Source organism: Cherax quadricarinatus, chromosome 97, assembly GCF_038502225.1.
Source record: "Cherax quadricarinatus isolate ZL_2023a chromosome 97, ASM3850222v1, whole genome shotgun sequence".
Lineage (NCBI taxonomy): Eukaryota > Metazoa > Arthropoda > Malacostraca > Decapoda > Parastacidae > Cherax > Cherax quadricarinatus.
In genome coordinates, this window is record NC_091388.1 from 4,124,614 (window position 1) to 4,138,958 (window position 14,345).

The 14,345-nt window shown below is 41.2% G+C and overlaps 1 protein-coding gene across 1 annotated transcript in view; it reads right to left on the reverse strand.

The window, feature by feature from the left end:
• fzr (fizzy and cell division cycle 20 related) overlaps positions 1-14,345 on the reverse strand; it is a 41,530-nt gene that overhangs the window by 1,216 nt on the left and 25,969 nt on the right. The window contains exon 8 of the mRNA XM_070105226.1: positions 6,165-6,362. Within this exon, the coding sequence (XP_069961327.1) occupies positions 6,165-6,362 (198 nt within the window). The remainder of the gene's footprint in view (positions 1-6,164; positions 6,363-14,345) is intronic.

Below are 14,345 nucleotides of genomic sequence, written 5' to 3' on the forward strand. Positions count from 1 at the left end.
GAAAAAATATCATTAACCGGGGGTCCACTGTATATGTATTTATATCTTTGTATGAGTATCAGACAGGTGTTTCCTGATGCAGGTATTATATAATACTGGTAGGTTAGGTTAGTCAGGAACCAGAGCAGGTGTTTCCTGACATGGGTATTATATAATACTCGTAGGTTAGGTTAATCAGGAACCTAAACAGGTGTTTCCTGACACGGGTCTTAGTTATATGACCCAGAGCTGGAGTTCTTGGTCACGTGAGAGACCTTCCGCTGGCTTACCCCTCCACTCCTTCAAAAATTCTTGTATAAAAACAAGTATAATACACTCACAGAAGGAAGTGCGTGTATCAGTACGCACACTGTTCGTGAAGACTGGTGTTCCAACCGGAGAACGAAATTATTCGTGTAGTTTCCACGAGCACGAATGTTGGCATCACTTTGCCCCTGATGTATGCAGCACGGTGATGCGCTGATCTAAGGTGTTTGTAGGTTAATAAGGTTCAAAGGAGTCCAGCTCAATATCCTAGGTTCAATTTCTGGCTGGTCGCAGTATTGTTGTTAACAAGACCTATACAAATTAGACACATGTGCAACTCTTGGGTATCTTTATTGAGGAAACGTTTCGCCACACAGTGGCTTCATCAGTCCATACGTAGGAGAAACTTGAAGAACAGGAGGAGAATGAGGTAATCAGTCCCTCAACCTTGAGTCGATGTGTTCAGTCCATCAATCTTGAGTAGAATACGGCAGATGAGCGGAGAAGCAGCTTATAAACCGTATGGCAGGAGAGGTGTAGCAGTCATAGGTAGTGTCACATTTGTTCAATGTGGAAGTAGGTTGTGCCCAAGAATTAGGCAAGCGAAGAATTCCTAAGTATTAAGATCCCAAGAAGTTGCAGTGTCTGACAGGTTTGTAGATGAATGGTTCAGAGAACTGACATGTTGATAAATTAGACACATGTGCAACTCTTGGGTATCTTTATTGAGGAAACGTTTCGCACATGTGTCTAATTTATCAACATGTCGGTTCTCTGAACCATTCATCTACAAGACCTATACAGTAAATCCTCAACTTACAAACACGTTGAGAATCTTTTGTACTGTGTATAATGTCATTATTGTGTATATCATTATTATACACAATACAGGTCCTCAACGTGTTCATAACTTGAAGACTTCTGTATTAGTAATATTATACACAATACAGGTCCTCAACGTGTTCATAACTTGAAGACTTCTGTATTAGTAATATTATACACAATACAGGTCCTCAACGTGTTCATAACTTGAAGACTTCTGTATTAGTAATATTATACACAATACAGGTCCCCAACGTGTTCATAAGTTGAAGACTTCCTGTATTATAAATATTATACACAATACAGGTCCCCAACGTGTTCATAAGTTGAAGACTTCCTGTATTATAAATATTATACACAATACAGGTCTCCAACGTGTTCATAAGTTGAAGACTTCCTGTACGTATTATGAATATTATACACAATACAGGTCCCCAACGTGCTCATAAGTTGAAGACTTCCTGTATTATGAATATTATACACAATACAGGTCTCCAATGTGTTTGTAGGTTGAGGAGTTACTGTACAGGAGGGCCCCGCTTTACAGCGCTTTGCTTTACGGAGATTTGATTTACGGAATTTTGGTAAAACAGCAGATTTCAATTATAGCCATTCTTCACTTATTCAGACTTCCTACAATGAATATAATTACCACTCACCATAAGCTAAGGATGGAAATATTTTAACCCTTACAGGGTCTAGACCTTTGATCTGAATATTTTTCTGAAGATATTGACACCAAAAGTACAAAATTTTGTGGAAGACTTAGAGAATTATACTGGTGAAAAGTGAGTGGTTTCTGCAATATTTACATCAGCAATTCTGCCCACTTTGATCCCTATCTTTGGCTAATTCCATTGTTTCAGTCGACCGAACTCTTAGCTATTTCAGTATGCCTTCCATTCTATCAAATGAGCACAAGAAACTGTCCATTTACCTATTTTAGCTATTGAATAAAGTGATCAGAAGTCAGTAATCTGACCAATTTCCCAATATTAAAAAATTTCTAATTTAAAAATGGGGTCCAGAATAAACAATATAGACACTGCTGGAACTAAAACACATCCTTTGTTCATTAATCATATCACCAGGCCTCCCTAGGCTTCTCCAGGTCTCTCCAGGCTTCTCTAGGCCTCAACAGGGCTCCTCAGGCTTCTCTTAGACCTCCCTAGGCTTCTCCAGGCCTCTAAGGTCTCCCCAGGCTTCTCTAGGCCTCACAGGTCTCTTCTATTCTTCTCCTATATTACACTTGCTTTCCATTTTAAATTCTTATTCACACAAAAAATAGAAGATTTACTGTTATGCAGACTACTGCATTACTGTAATAATTGTATAAGTAATGTCAGCACATTCGTGAACACGTATTAGACTGGCCAGTCGAACATGTATTGAACTAGTAACATAATTTGTCTCTTCTGGAATACTGACGAAAATTTCAATCTATTTCCAGTCTGGAAATCAATCAATATTATCTCTCCTTCTATAATATATCTTCCATTTTGTCAAATGCAACCAAGAAACTGAGAATACAACCCAAAAAGTAATCGGAAAATACACTGAAAAGTCGCTATTTTAAACCATACACACTGTCACAGTTTTGTTTTCCCATCATACACTGCGTGGGGCAAGAATTTTTTCGTATGGTGCACACTCACCACAGACCCATTACCTCATATCTAGGCCAAAATTTACTGCTCATAGCTTATGTGAGTGAGCTGAGCTCATGATACAGAACTATGCGATAAACCCAGACTTCGATGATGTAGGTTTATATAATGGACCCTGAGCTCAAAACCATAGTACTATGGCACAAATCTCAAAGGGGCTAAATGGCCTGATAAATGAATAACAAAATTTATATACAAGATTTAATAATGGCAGTGTATAGCAATAAAAAACCTGAATACACTACATGGCCTGGTTAATGGATACTATTTTTTTTTCATGTCAGCCATTTTCCACCGAGGCAGGGTGACCCAGAAAGAAAGAAATTTTTTTTATCATTATTCAACACTTTCACCATCACTCATACATAATCACTGTCCTTCCAGAGGCACTCAGATGCAACAGTTTAGATGTCACTCCAAACTGCCAATATCCCAAACCCCTCCTTTAAAGTGTAGACACTGTACTACCCATTTCCAAAACTCAAGTCTGGCTAACCAGTTTCCCTGAATTCCTTCACAAAATATTACCCTGCTCACACTCCAACAGTTTGTCAGGTCCCAAAAACCATTCATCTCCATTCACTCCTATCTAGCTCATGCACGCTTGCTGGAAGTCCAAGCCCCTCACCCACACATCCTCCTTTACCCCCTCCCTCCAACCTTTTTGGGGTGACCCCTACCCCGCCTTCCTTCCATTACAGATTCATACGCTCTTCAAGTCATTCTACTTTGTTCCATTCTCTCTAAATGACCAAACCACCTCAACAACCCCTCTTCAGCCCTCTGACTAATACTTTTAGTAACTCCACACCTCCTCCTAATTTCCACACTATAAATTCTCTACATAATATTACACCACATATTGCCCTCAGACAGGACATCTCCACTGCTTCCAGCCACCTCCTCGCTGCAGCATTTACAACCCATGCTTCACACCCATATAAGTGCTGGTACCACTATACTCTCGTGGATAACAGTTTCTGACTCCACAGATACCTCAATCCACCACTCATCTTTTGTCCTTTATCAATTCTATGGTTAACCTCACCCTTCATAAACCCATCTGCTGACAACTCCCAAATATCTGAAAACATTCACTTCTTCCATACTCCCTCCTTCCAATGTGATATCCAAACCATACCCCCGGCCGGGATTGAACCCGCGGTCATAGAGTCTCAAAACTCCAGCCCGTCGCGTTAGCCACTAGACCAGCTAGCCACAATAAGATTCATCCAACTAGGTATATTTCTACACCATAGGAAGGTTAGCACAGGCACCTCTGTGACCACAAATGCAAGTTTTTACAGACGAATCTCCAGCTAGCGTGTCATTACGATTTCTTAAGTCATGTTGACGGCAGTGAAGGGACTTGAGCTAGAGTTCGTCACGGCCACGCTAGCTGGAGATTCGTCTGTAAAAACTTGCATTTGTGGTCACAGAGGTGCCTGTGCTAACCTTCCTATGGTGTAGAAATATACCTAGTTGGATGAATCTTATTGTGGCTAGCTGGTCTAGTGGCTAACGCGACGGGCTGGAGTTTTGAGACTCTATGACCGCGGGTTCAATCCCGCTCGGGGGTATGGTTTGTTTGCAATCGTGTCATTACGATTTCTTAAGTCAATGTGATATCCAATTTTTCTTCATCTAAATTGTTTGATACCCTCATCACCTTACTCTAATCCATGTTCACTTTCAACTTTCTACCTTTGCACACCCTCCCAAACTCATTCACTAACCCTTGCAACTTTTCTTAATGATATTATACACACAATAATATTTTTAGGATTTGATGTGCTGTTGGAGTATGAACAAGGCAACATTTATGAAAGGATTCAGGGAAACCTGCAGGCCAGGCTTGAGTCCTGGAGGTGGGAAGTACAGTGTCTGCACTCTGAAAGAGGGGGTGTTAATGTTGCAGTTTTATAACTGTAGTGTAAGGGCACCTCTGGCAAGACAGTGACAGAGTGAATGATGATGAAAGTTTTTCTTTTCTGGGCCACCCTGCCTTGGTGGGAGACGGCCAACGTGTTAATAAAAAAAAATATATTATTATACACAATACAGGGTGGATAGGGGGGCAATGTGGCAGATGTTGCAGGTGTATGGTGTAGGAGGTAGGTTACTGAAAGCAGTGAAGAGTTTTTACGAGGATAGTGAGGCTCAAGTTAGAGTATGTAGGAAAGAGGGAAATTATTTCCCAGTAAAAGTAGGCCTTAGACAAGGATGTGTGATGTCACCGTGGTTGTTTAATATATCTATAGATGGGGTTGTAAGAGAAGTAAATGCGAGGGTCTTGGCAAGAGGCGTGGAGTTAAAAGACAAAGAATCACACATAAAGTGAGAGTTGTCACAGTTGCTCTTTGCTGATGACACTGTGCTCTTGGGAGATTCTGAAGAGAAGTTGCAGAGATTGGTGGATGAATTTGGTAGGGTGTGCAAAAGAAGAAAATTGAAAGTGAATACAGGAAAGAGTAAGGTTATGAGGATAACAAAAAGATTAGGTGATGAAAGATTGGATATCAGATTGGAGGGAGAGAGTATGGAGGAGGTGAATGTATTCAGATATTTGGGAGTGGACGTGTCAGCGGATGGGTCTATGAAAGATGAGGTGAATCATAGAATTGATGAGGGGAAAAGGGTGAGTGGTGCACTTAGGAGTCTCTGGAGACAAAGAACTTTGTCCTTGGAGGCAAAGAGGGGAATGTATGAGAGTATAGTTTTACCAATGCTCTTATATGGGTGTGAAGCATGGGTGATGAATGTTGCAGCGAGGAGAAGGCTGGAGGCAGTGGAGATGTCATGTCTGAGAGCAATGTGTGGTGTGAATATAATGCAGAGAATTCGTAGTTTGGAAGTTAGGAGGAGGTGCGGGATTACCAAAACTGTTGTCCAGAGGGCTGAGGAAGGGTTGTTGAGGTGGTTTGGACATGTGGAGAGAATGGAGCGAAACAATAACTTCAAGAGTGTATCAGTCTGTAGTGGAAGGAAGGCGGGGTAGGGGTCGGCCTAGGAAAGGTTGGAGGGAGGGGGTAAAGGAGGTTTTGTGTGCGAGGGGCTTGGACTTCCAGCAGGCATGCGTGAGCGTGTTTGATAGGAGTGAATGGAGACAAATGGTTTTTAATACTTGACGTGCTGTTGGAGTGTGAGCAAAGTAACATTTATGAAGGGGTTCAGGGAAACCGGCAGGCCGGACTTGAGTCCTGGAGATGGGAAGTACACTGCCTGCACTCTGAAGGAGGGGTGTTAATGTTGCAGTTTAAAAACTGTAGTGTAAAGCACCCTTCTGGCAAGACAGTGATGGAGTGAATGATGGTGAAAGTTTTTCTTTTTCGGGCCACCCTGCCTTGGTGGGAATCGGCCAGTGTGATAATAAAAAATAAAATAGAAGATTCTCAATGCGTCTGTAAGTCAAGGACTTACTGTGTTTACCTTTTGTGAACGAGCTTTGCTGAAGACATTCCAGAATCGCAAGGTTTCATCACCGGCGCCGGTGACAATGGCCTCGCCATCAGGGGACATGGCCAGGTAGAGGACACGGTAGGTATGGCCAGTCAACTTGGCCACTTGTGCCAGGGATGGATACCGCCACACTAATATCTGGTTCTGGCTGTACCCGTGAGTCGATACCTGGTAAATAGTGGCATGTTAGATACACAGGTGGTCGCTCCTTGACTTACTATGGGGTTACACCCTGATAAACCCATCCTAAGTTGAAAATATCCTAAGTTGAATATGAAGACAGGTGGTCCGGGACTTACTAAGGTATCACAATGCGATGAACTCATTGTAAGTTGTAAATATCCTAAGTTAAATATTAATACAGTGGACCCCCGGTTAACGATATTTTTTCACTCCAGAAGTATGTTCAGGTGCCAGTACTGACCGAATTTGTTCCCATAAGGAATATTGTGAAGTAGATTAGTCCATTTCAGACCTCCAAACATACACGTACAAACGCACTTACATAATTACACTTACATAATTGGTCGCATTCAGAGGTAATCGTTATGCGGGGGTCCACTGTACATGCTAAATCAATAAGTCAATAAATAACTATTGTCAGTGAATAAGTCAATAAACAAATAATTACTGTAAGTAAATACCAGTATTGAAAAGTCAATAAATGAATACAAGTTAGGGACTTGCTGCCTTCATGCTGGGTAATTATCTTAAATTTCATCTCCAAAGCAATTGTTGCTGCACCATTGTAAAGTTGAAATGTCGTAAGTTGAACCATCATGAAGTTGAAATATCATACGTCACCCCATTGTAAAATTAAAATATCGTACGTCATACCATTGTAAAGTTGAAATATTGTAAAATTGAAATATTGTAAAGTTGAAATATCCTAAGTCGAACCATCGTAAAGTTAAAATATCGTAAGTTCCACCATCATAAAGCTGAAATATCTTAAGTCGCACCATAATAAAGTGAGGAGCATATTGTTGGCTTTAATTAACTCTTTAACTGTCCGAACATAGATCTATGTTTTCACTGCTAGTACTCTGAATATTTTGATTTTTTTTAAATAAAGAGGACAATATTCTGTGTGTAATGAAACAAAAAAAATTTTTTTTTTTTTTTTTTTTTTATTATCACACCGGCCGATTCCCACCAAGGCAGGGTGGCCCGAAAAAGAAAAACTTTCACCATCATTCACTCCATCACTGTCTTGCCAGAAGGGTGCTTTACACTACAGTTTTTAAACTGCAACATTAACACCCCTCCTTCAGAGTGCAGGCACTGTACTTCCCATCTCCAGGACTCAAGTCCGGCCTGCCGGTTTCCCTGAATCCCTTCATAAATGTTACTTTGCTCACACTCCAACAGCACGTCAAGTATTAAAAACCATTTGTCTCCATTCACTCCTATCAAACACGCTCACGCATGCCTGCTGGAAGTCCAAGCCCCTCGCACACAAAACCTCCTTTACCCCCTCCCTCCAACCCTTCCTAGGCCGACCCCTACCCCGCCTTCCTTCCACTACAGACTGATACACTCTTGAAGTCATTCTGTTTCGCTCCATTCTCTCTACATGTCCGAACCACCTCAACAACCCTTCCTCAGCCCTCTGGACAACAGTTTTGGTAATCCCGCACCTCCTCCTAACTTCCAAACTACGAATTCTCTGCATTATATTCACACCACACATTGCCCTCAGACATGACATCTCCACTGCCTCCAGCCTTCTCCTCGCTGCAACATTCATCACCCACGCTTCACACCCATATAAGAGCGTTGGTAAAACCATACTCTCATACATTCCCCTCTTTGCCTCCAAGGACAAAGTTCTTTGTCTCCACAGACTCCTAAGTGCACCACTCACTCTTTTTCCCTCATCAATTCTATGATTCACCTCATCTTTCATAGACCCATCCGCTGACACGTCCACTCCCAAATATCTGAATACGTTCACCTCCTCCATACTCTCTCCCTCCAATCTGATATTCAATCTTTCATCACCTAATCTTTTTGTTATCCTCATAACCTTACTCTTTCCTGTATTCACCTTTAATTTTCTTCTTTTGCACACCCTACCAAATTCATCCACCAATCTCTGCAACTTCTCTTCAGAATCTCCCAAGAGCACAGTGTCATCAGCAAAGAGCAGCTGTGACAACTCCCACTTTGTGTGTGATTCTTTATCTTTTAACTCCACGCCTCTTGCCAAGACCCTCGCATTTACTTCTCTTACAACCCCATCTATAAATATATTAAACAACCACGGTAGTAGTAGGTAGTAGGTTGGTAGACAGCAACCACCCAGGGAAGTACTACCGTCCTGCCAGATGACTGTGAAACAAAAACCTGTAACTGTTTTGCATGATGGTAGGATTGCTGGTTTCTTTTTCTGTCTCATAAACACGCTAAGATAACAGGGATATCTTGCTACTCCTACTTACACTTTGGTCACACTTCACAGACACGCACATGCATATATATATATACATACATCTAGGTTTTTCTCCTTTTTCTAAATAGCTCTTGTTCTTTTTTATTTCTTCTATTGTCCATGGGGAAGTGGAAAAGAATCTTTCCTCCGTAAGCCATGCGTGTCGTATGAGGCGACTAAAATGCCGGGAGCAATGGGCTAGTAACCCCTTCTCCTGTATACAATTACTAAAAAAGAGAAGAAGAAAAACTTTATAAAACTGGGTTGCTTAAATGTGCGTGGATGTAGTGCGGATGACAAGAAACAGATGATTGCTGATGTTATGAATGAAAAGAAGTTGGATGTCCTGGCCCTAAGCGAAACAAAGCTGAAGGGGGTAGGAGAGTTTCAGTGGGGGGAAATAAATGGGATTAAATCTGGAGTATCTGAGAGAGTTAGAGCAAAGGAAGGGGTAGCAGTAATGTTAAATGATCAGTTATGGAAGGAGAAAAGAGAATATGAATGTGTAAATTCAAGAATTATGTGGATTAAAGTAAAGGTTGGATGCGAGAAGTGGGTCATAATAAGCGTGTATGCACCTGGAGAAGAGAGGAATGCAGAGGAGAGAGAGAGATTTTGGGAGATGTTAAGTGAATGTATAGGAGCCTTTGAACCAAGTGAGAGAGTAATTGTGGTAGGGGACTTGAATGCTAAAGTAGGAGAAACTTTTAGAGAGGGTGTGGTAGGTAAGTTTGGGGTGCCAGGTGTAAATGATAATGGGAGCCCTTTGATTGAACTTTGTATAGAAAGGGGTTTAGTTATAGGTAATACATATTTTAAGAAAAAGAGGATAAATAAGTATACACGATATGATGTAGGGCGAAATGACAGTAGTTTGTTGGATTATGTATTGGTAGATAAAAGACTGTTGAGTAGACTTCAGGATGTACATGTTTATAGAGGGGCCACAGATATATCAGATCACTTTCTAGTTGTAGCTACACTGAGAGTAAAAGGTAGATGGGATACAAGGAGAATAGAAACATCAGGGAAGAGAGAGGTGAAGGTTTATAAACTAAAAGAGGAGGCAGTTAGGGTAAGATATAAACAGCTATTGGAGGATAGATGGGCTAATGAGAGCATAGGCAATGGGGTCGAAGAGGTATGGGGTAGGTTTAAAAATGTAGTGTTAGAGTGTTCAGCAGAAGTTTGTGGTTACAGGAAAGTGGGTGCAGGAGGGAAGAGGAGCGATTGGTGGAATGATGATGTAAAGAGAGTAGTAAGGGAGAAAAAGTTAGCATATGAGAAGTTTTTACAAAGTAGAAGTGATGCAAGGAGGGAAGAGTATATGGAGAAAAAGAGAGAAGTTAAGAGAGTGGTGAAGCAATGTAAAAAGAGAGCAAATGAGAGAGTGGGTGAGATGTTATCAACAAATTTTGTTGAAAATAAGAAAAAGTTTTGGAGTGAGATTAACAAGTTAAGAAAGCCTAGAGAACAAATGGATTTGTCAGTTAAAAATAGGAGAGGAGAGTTATTAAATGGAGAGTTAGAGGTATTGGGAAGATGGAAGGAATATTTTGAGGAATTGTTAAATGTTGATGAAGATAGGGAAGCTGTGATTTCGTGTATAGGGCAAGGAGGAATAACATCTTGTAGGAGTGAGGAAGAGCCAGTTGTGAGTGTGGGGGAAGTTCGTGAGGCAGTAGGTAAAATGAAAGGGGGTAAGGCAGCCGGGATTGATGGGATAAAGATAGAAATGTTAAAAGCAGGTGGGGATATAGTTTTGGAGTGGTTGGTGCAATTATTTAATAAATGTATGGAAGAGGGTAAGGTACCTAGGGATTGGCAGAGAGCATGCATAGTTCCTTTGTATAAAGGCAAAGGGGATAAAAGAGAGTGCAAAAATTATAGGGGGATAAGTCTGTTGAGTGTACCTGGTAAAGTGTATGGTAGAGTTATAATTGAAAGAATTAAGAGTAAGACGGAGAATAGGATAGCAGATGAACAAGGAGGCTTTAGGAAAGGTAGGGGGTGTGTGGACCAGGTGTTTACAGTGAAACATATAAGTGAACAGTATTTAGATAAGGCTAAAGAGGTCTTTGTGGCATTTATGGATTTGGAAAAGGCGTATGACAGGGTGGATAGGGAGGCAATGTGGCAGATGTTGCAAGTGTATGGTGTAGGAGGTAGGTTACTGAAAGCAGTGAAGAGTTTTTACGAGGATAGTGAGGCTCAAGTTAGAGTATGTAGGAAAGAGGGAAATTTTTTCCCAGTAAAAGTAGGCCTTAGACAAGGATGTGTGATGTCACCGTGGTTGTTTAATATATTTATAGATGGGGTTGTAAGAGAAGTAAATGCGAGGGTCTTGGCAAGAGGCGTGGAGTTAAAAGATAAAGAATCACACACAAAGTGGGAGTTGTCACAGCTGCTCTTTGCTGATGACACTGTGCTCTTGGGAGATTCTGAAGAGAAGTTGCAGAGATTGGTGGATGAATTTGGTAGGGTGTGCAAAAGAAGAAAATTAAAGGTGAATACAGGAAAGAGTAAGGTTATGAGGATAACAAAAAGATTAGGTGATGAAAGATTGAATATCAGATTGGAGGGAGAGAGTATGGAGGAGGTGAACGTATTCAGATATTTGGGAGTGGACGTGTCAGCGGATGGGTCTATGAAAGATGAGGTGAATCATAGAATTGATGAGGGAAAAAGAGTGAGTGGTGCACTTAGGAGTCTGTGGAGACAAAGAACTTTGTCCTTGGAGGCAAAGAGGGGAATGTATGAGAGTATAGTTTTACCAACGCTCTTATATGGGTGTGAAGCGTGGGTGATGAATGTTGCAGCGAGGAGAAGGCTGGAGGCAGTGGAGATGTCATGTCTGAGGGCAATGTGTGGTGTGAATATAATGCAGAGAATTCGTAGTTTGGAAGTTAGGAGGAGGTGCGGGATTACCAAAACTGTTGTCCAGAGGGCTGAGGAAGGGTTGTTGAGGTGGTTCGGACATGTAGAGAGAATGGAGCGAAACAGAATGACTTCAAGAGTGTATCAGTCTGTAGTGGAAGGAAGGCGGGGTAGGGGTCGGCCTAGGAAGGGTTGGAGGGAGGGGGTAAAGGAGGTTTTGTGTGCGAGGGGCTTGGACTTCCAGCAGGCATGCGTGAGCGTGTTTGATAGGAGTGAATGGAGACAAATGGTTTTTAATACTTGACGTGCTGTTGGAGTGTGAGCAAAGTAACATTTATGAAGGGATTCAGGGAAACCGGCAGGCCGGACTTGAGTCCTGGAGATGGGAAGTACAGTGCCTGCACTCTGAAGGAGGGGTGTTAATGTTGCAGTTTAAAAACTGTAGTGTAAAGCACCCTTCTGGCAAGACAGTGATGGAGTGAATGATGGTGAAAGTTTTTCTTTTTCGGGCCACCCTGCCTTGGTGGGAATCGGCCGGTGTGATAATAAAAAAAATAAATAACCACGGTGACATCACACATCCTTGTCTAAGGCCTACTTTTACTGGGAAAAAATTTCCCTCTTTCCTACATACTCTAACTTGAGCCTCACTATCCTCGTAAAAACTCTTCACTGCTTTCAGTAACCTACCTCCTACACCATACACTTGCAACATCTGCCACATTGCCCCCCTATCCACCCTGTCATACGCCTTTTCCAAATCCATAAATGCCACAAAGACCTCTTTAGCCTTATCTAAATACTGTTCACTTATATGTTTCACTGTAAACACCTGGTCCACACACCCCCTACCTTTCCTAAAGCCTCCTTGTTCATCTGCTATCCTATTCTCCGTCTTACTCTTAATTCTTTCAATTATAACTCTACCATACACTTTACCAGGTACACTCAACAGACTTATCCCCCTATAATTTTTGCACTCTCTTTTATCCCCTTTGCCTTTATACAAAGGAACTATGCATGCTCTCTGCCAATCCCTAGGTACCTTACCCTCTTCCATACATTTATTAAATAATTGCACCAACCACTCCAAAACTATATCCCCACCTGCTTTTAACATTTCTATCTTTATCCCATCAATCCCGGCTGCCTTACCCCCTTTCATTTTACCTACTGCCTCACGAACTTCCCCCACACTCACAACTGGCTCTTCCTCACTCCTACAGGATGTTATTCCTCCTTGCCCTATACACGAAATCACAGCTTCCCTATCTTCATCAACATTTAACAATTCCTCAAAATATTCCTTCCATCTTCCCAATACCTCTAACTCTCCATTTAATAACTCTCCTCTCCTATTTTTAACTGACAAATCCATTTGTTCTCTAGGCTTTCTTAACTTGTTAATCTCACTCCAAAACTTTTTCTTATTTTCAACAAAATTTGTTGATAACATCTCACCCACTCTCTCATTTGCTCTCTTTTTACATTGCTTCACCACTCTCTTAACTTCTCTCTTTTTCTCCATATACTCTTCCCTCCTTGCATCACTTCTACTTTGTAAAAACTTCTCATATGCTAACTTTTTCTCCCTTACTACTCTCTTTACATCATCATTCCACCAATCGCTCCTCTTCCCTCCTGCACCCACTTTCCTGTAACCACAAACTTCTGCTGAACACTCTAACACTACATTTTTAAACCTACCCCATACCTCTTCGACCCCATTGCCTATGCTCTCATTAACCCATCTATCCTCCAATAGCTGTTTATATCTTACCCTAACTGCCTCCTCTTTTAGTTTATAAACCTTCACCTCTCTCTTCCCTGATGCTTCTATTCTCCTTGTATCCCATCTACCTTTTACTCTCAGTGTAGCTACAACTAGAAAGTGATCTGATATATCTGTGGCCCCTCTATAAACATGTACATCCTGAAGTCTACTCAACAGTCTTTTATCTACCAATACATAATCCAACAAACTACTGTCATTTCGCCCTACATCATATCGTGTATACTTATTTATCCTCTTTTTCTTAAAATATGTATTACCTATAACTAAACCCCTTTCTATACAAAGTTCAATCAAAGGGCTCCCATTATCATTTACACCTGGCACCCCAAACTTACCTACCACACCCTCTCTAAAAGTTTCTCCTACTTTAGCATTCAAGTCCCCTACCACAATTACTCTCTCACTTGGTTCAAAGGCTCCTATACATTCACTTAACATCTCCCAAAATCTCTCTCTCTCCTCTGCATTCCTCTCTTCTCCAGGTGCATACACGCTTATTATGACCCACTTCTCGCATCCAACCTTTACTTTAATCCACATAATTCTTGAATTTACACATTCATATTCTCTTTTCTCCTTCCATAACTGATCATTTAACATTACTGCTACCCCTTCCTTTGCTCTAACTCTCTCAGATACTCCAGATTTAATCCCATTTATTTCCCCCCACTGAAACTCTCCTACCCCCTTCAGCTTTGTTTTGCTTAGGGCCAGGACACCCAACTTCTTTTCATTCATAACATCAGCAATCATCTGTTTCTTGTCATCCGCACTACATCCACGCACATTTAAGCAACCCAGTTTTATAAAGTTTTTCTTCTTCTCTTTTTTAGTAATTGTATACAGGAGAAGGGGTTACTAGCCAATTGGGGTCAGTAATTACCAAGATATAAGGTAGCAAAGTTGGTGCCGGACGCTCACCTGACGGCAAGATGGAGTCCTGCCATTTGCAGAAATGTTGCCGATATACTTTTTTTTCCTCATATTTTTTTTTAATTTACGTAACTTTTGTGTTCTGATAATTACAATTTGAAGTAGTTCTTGT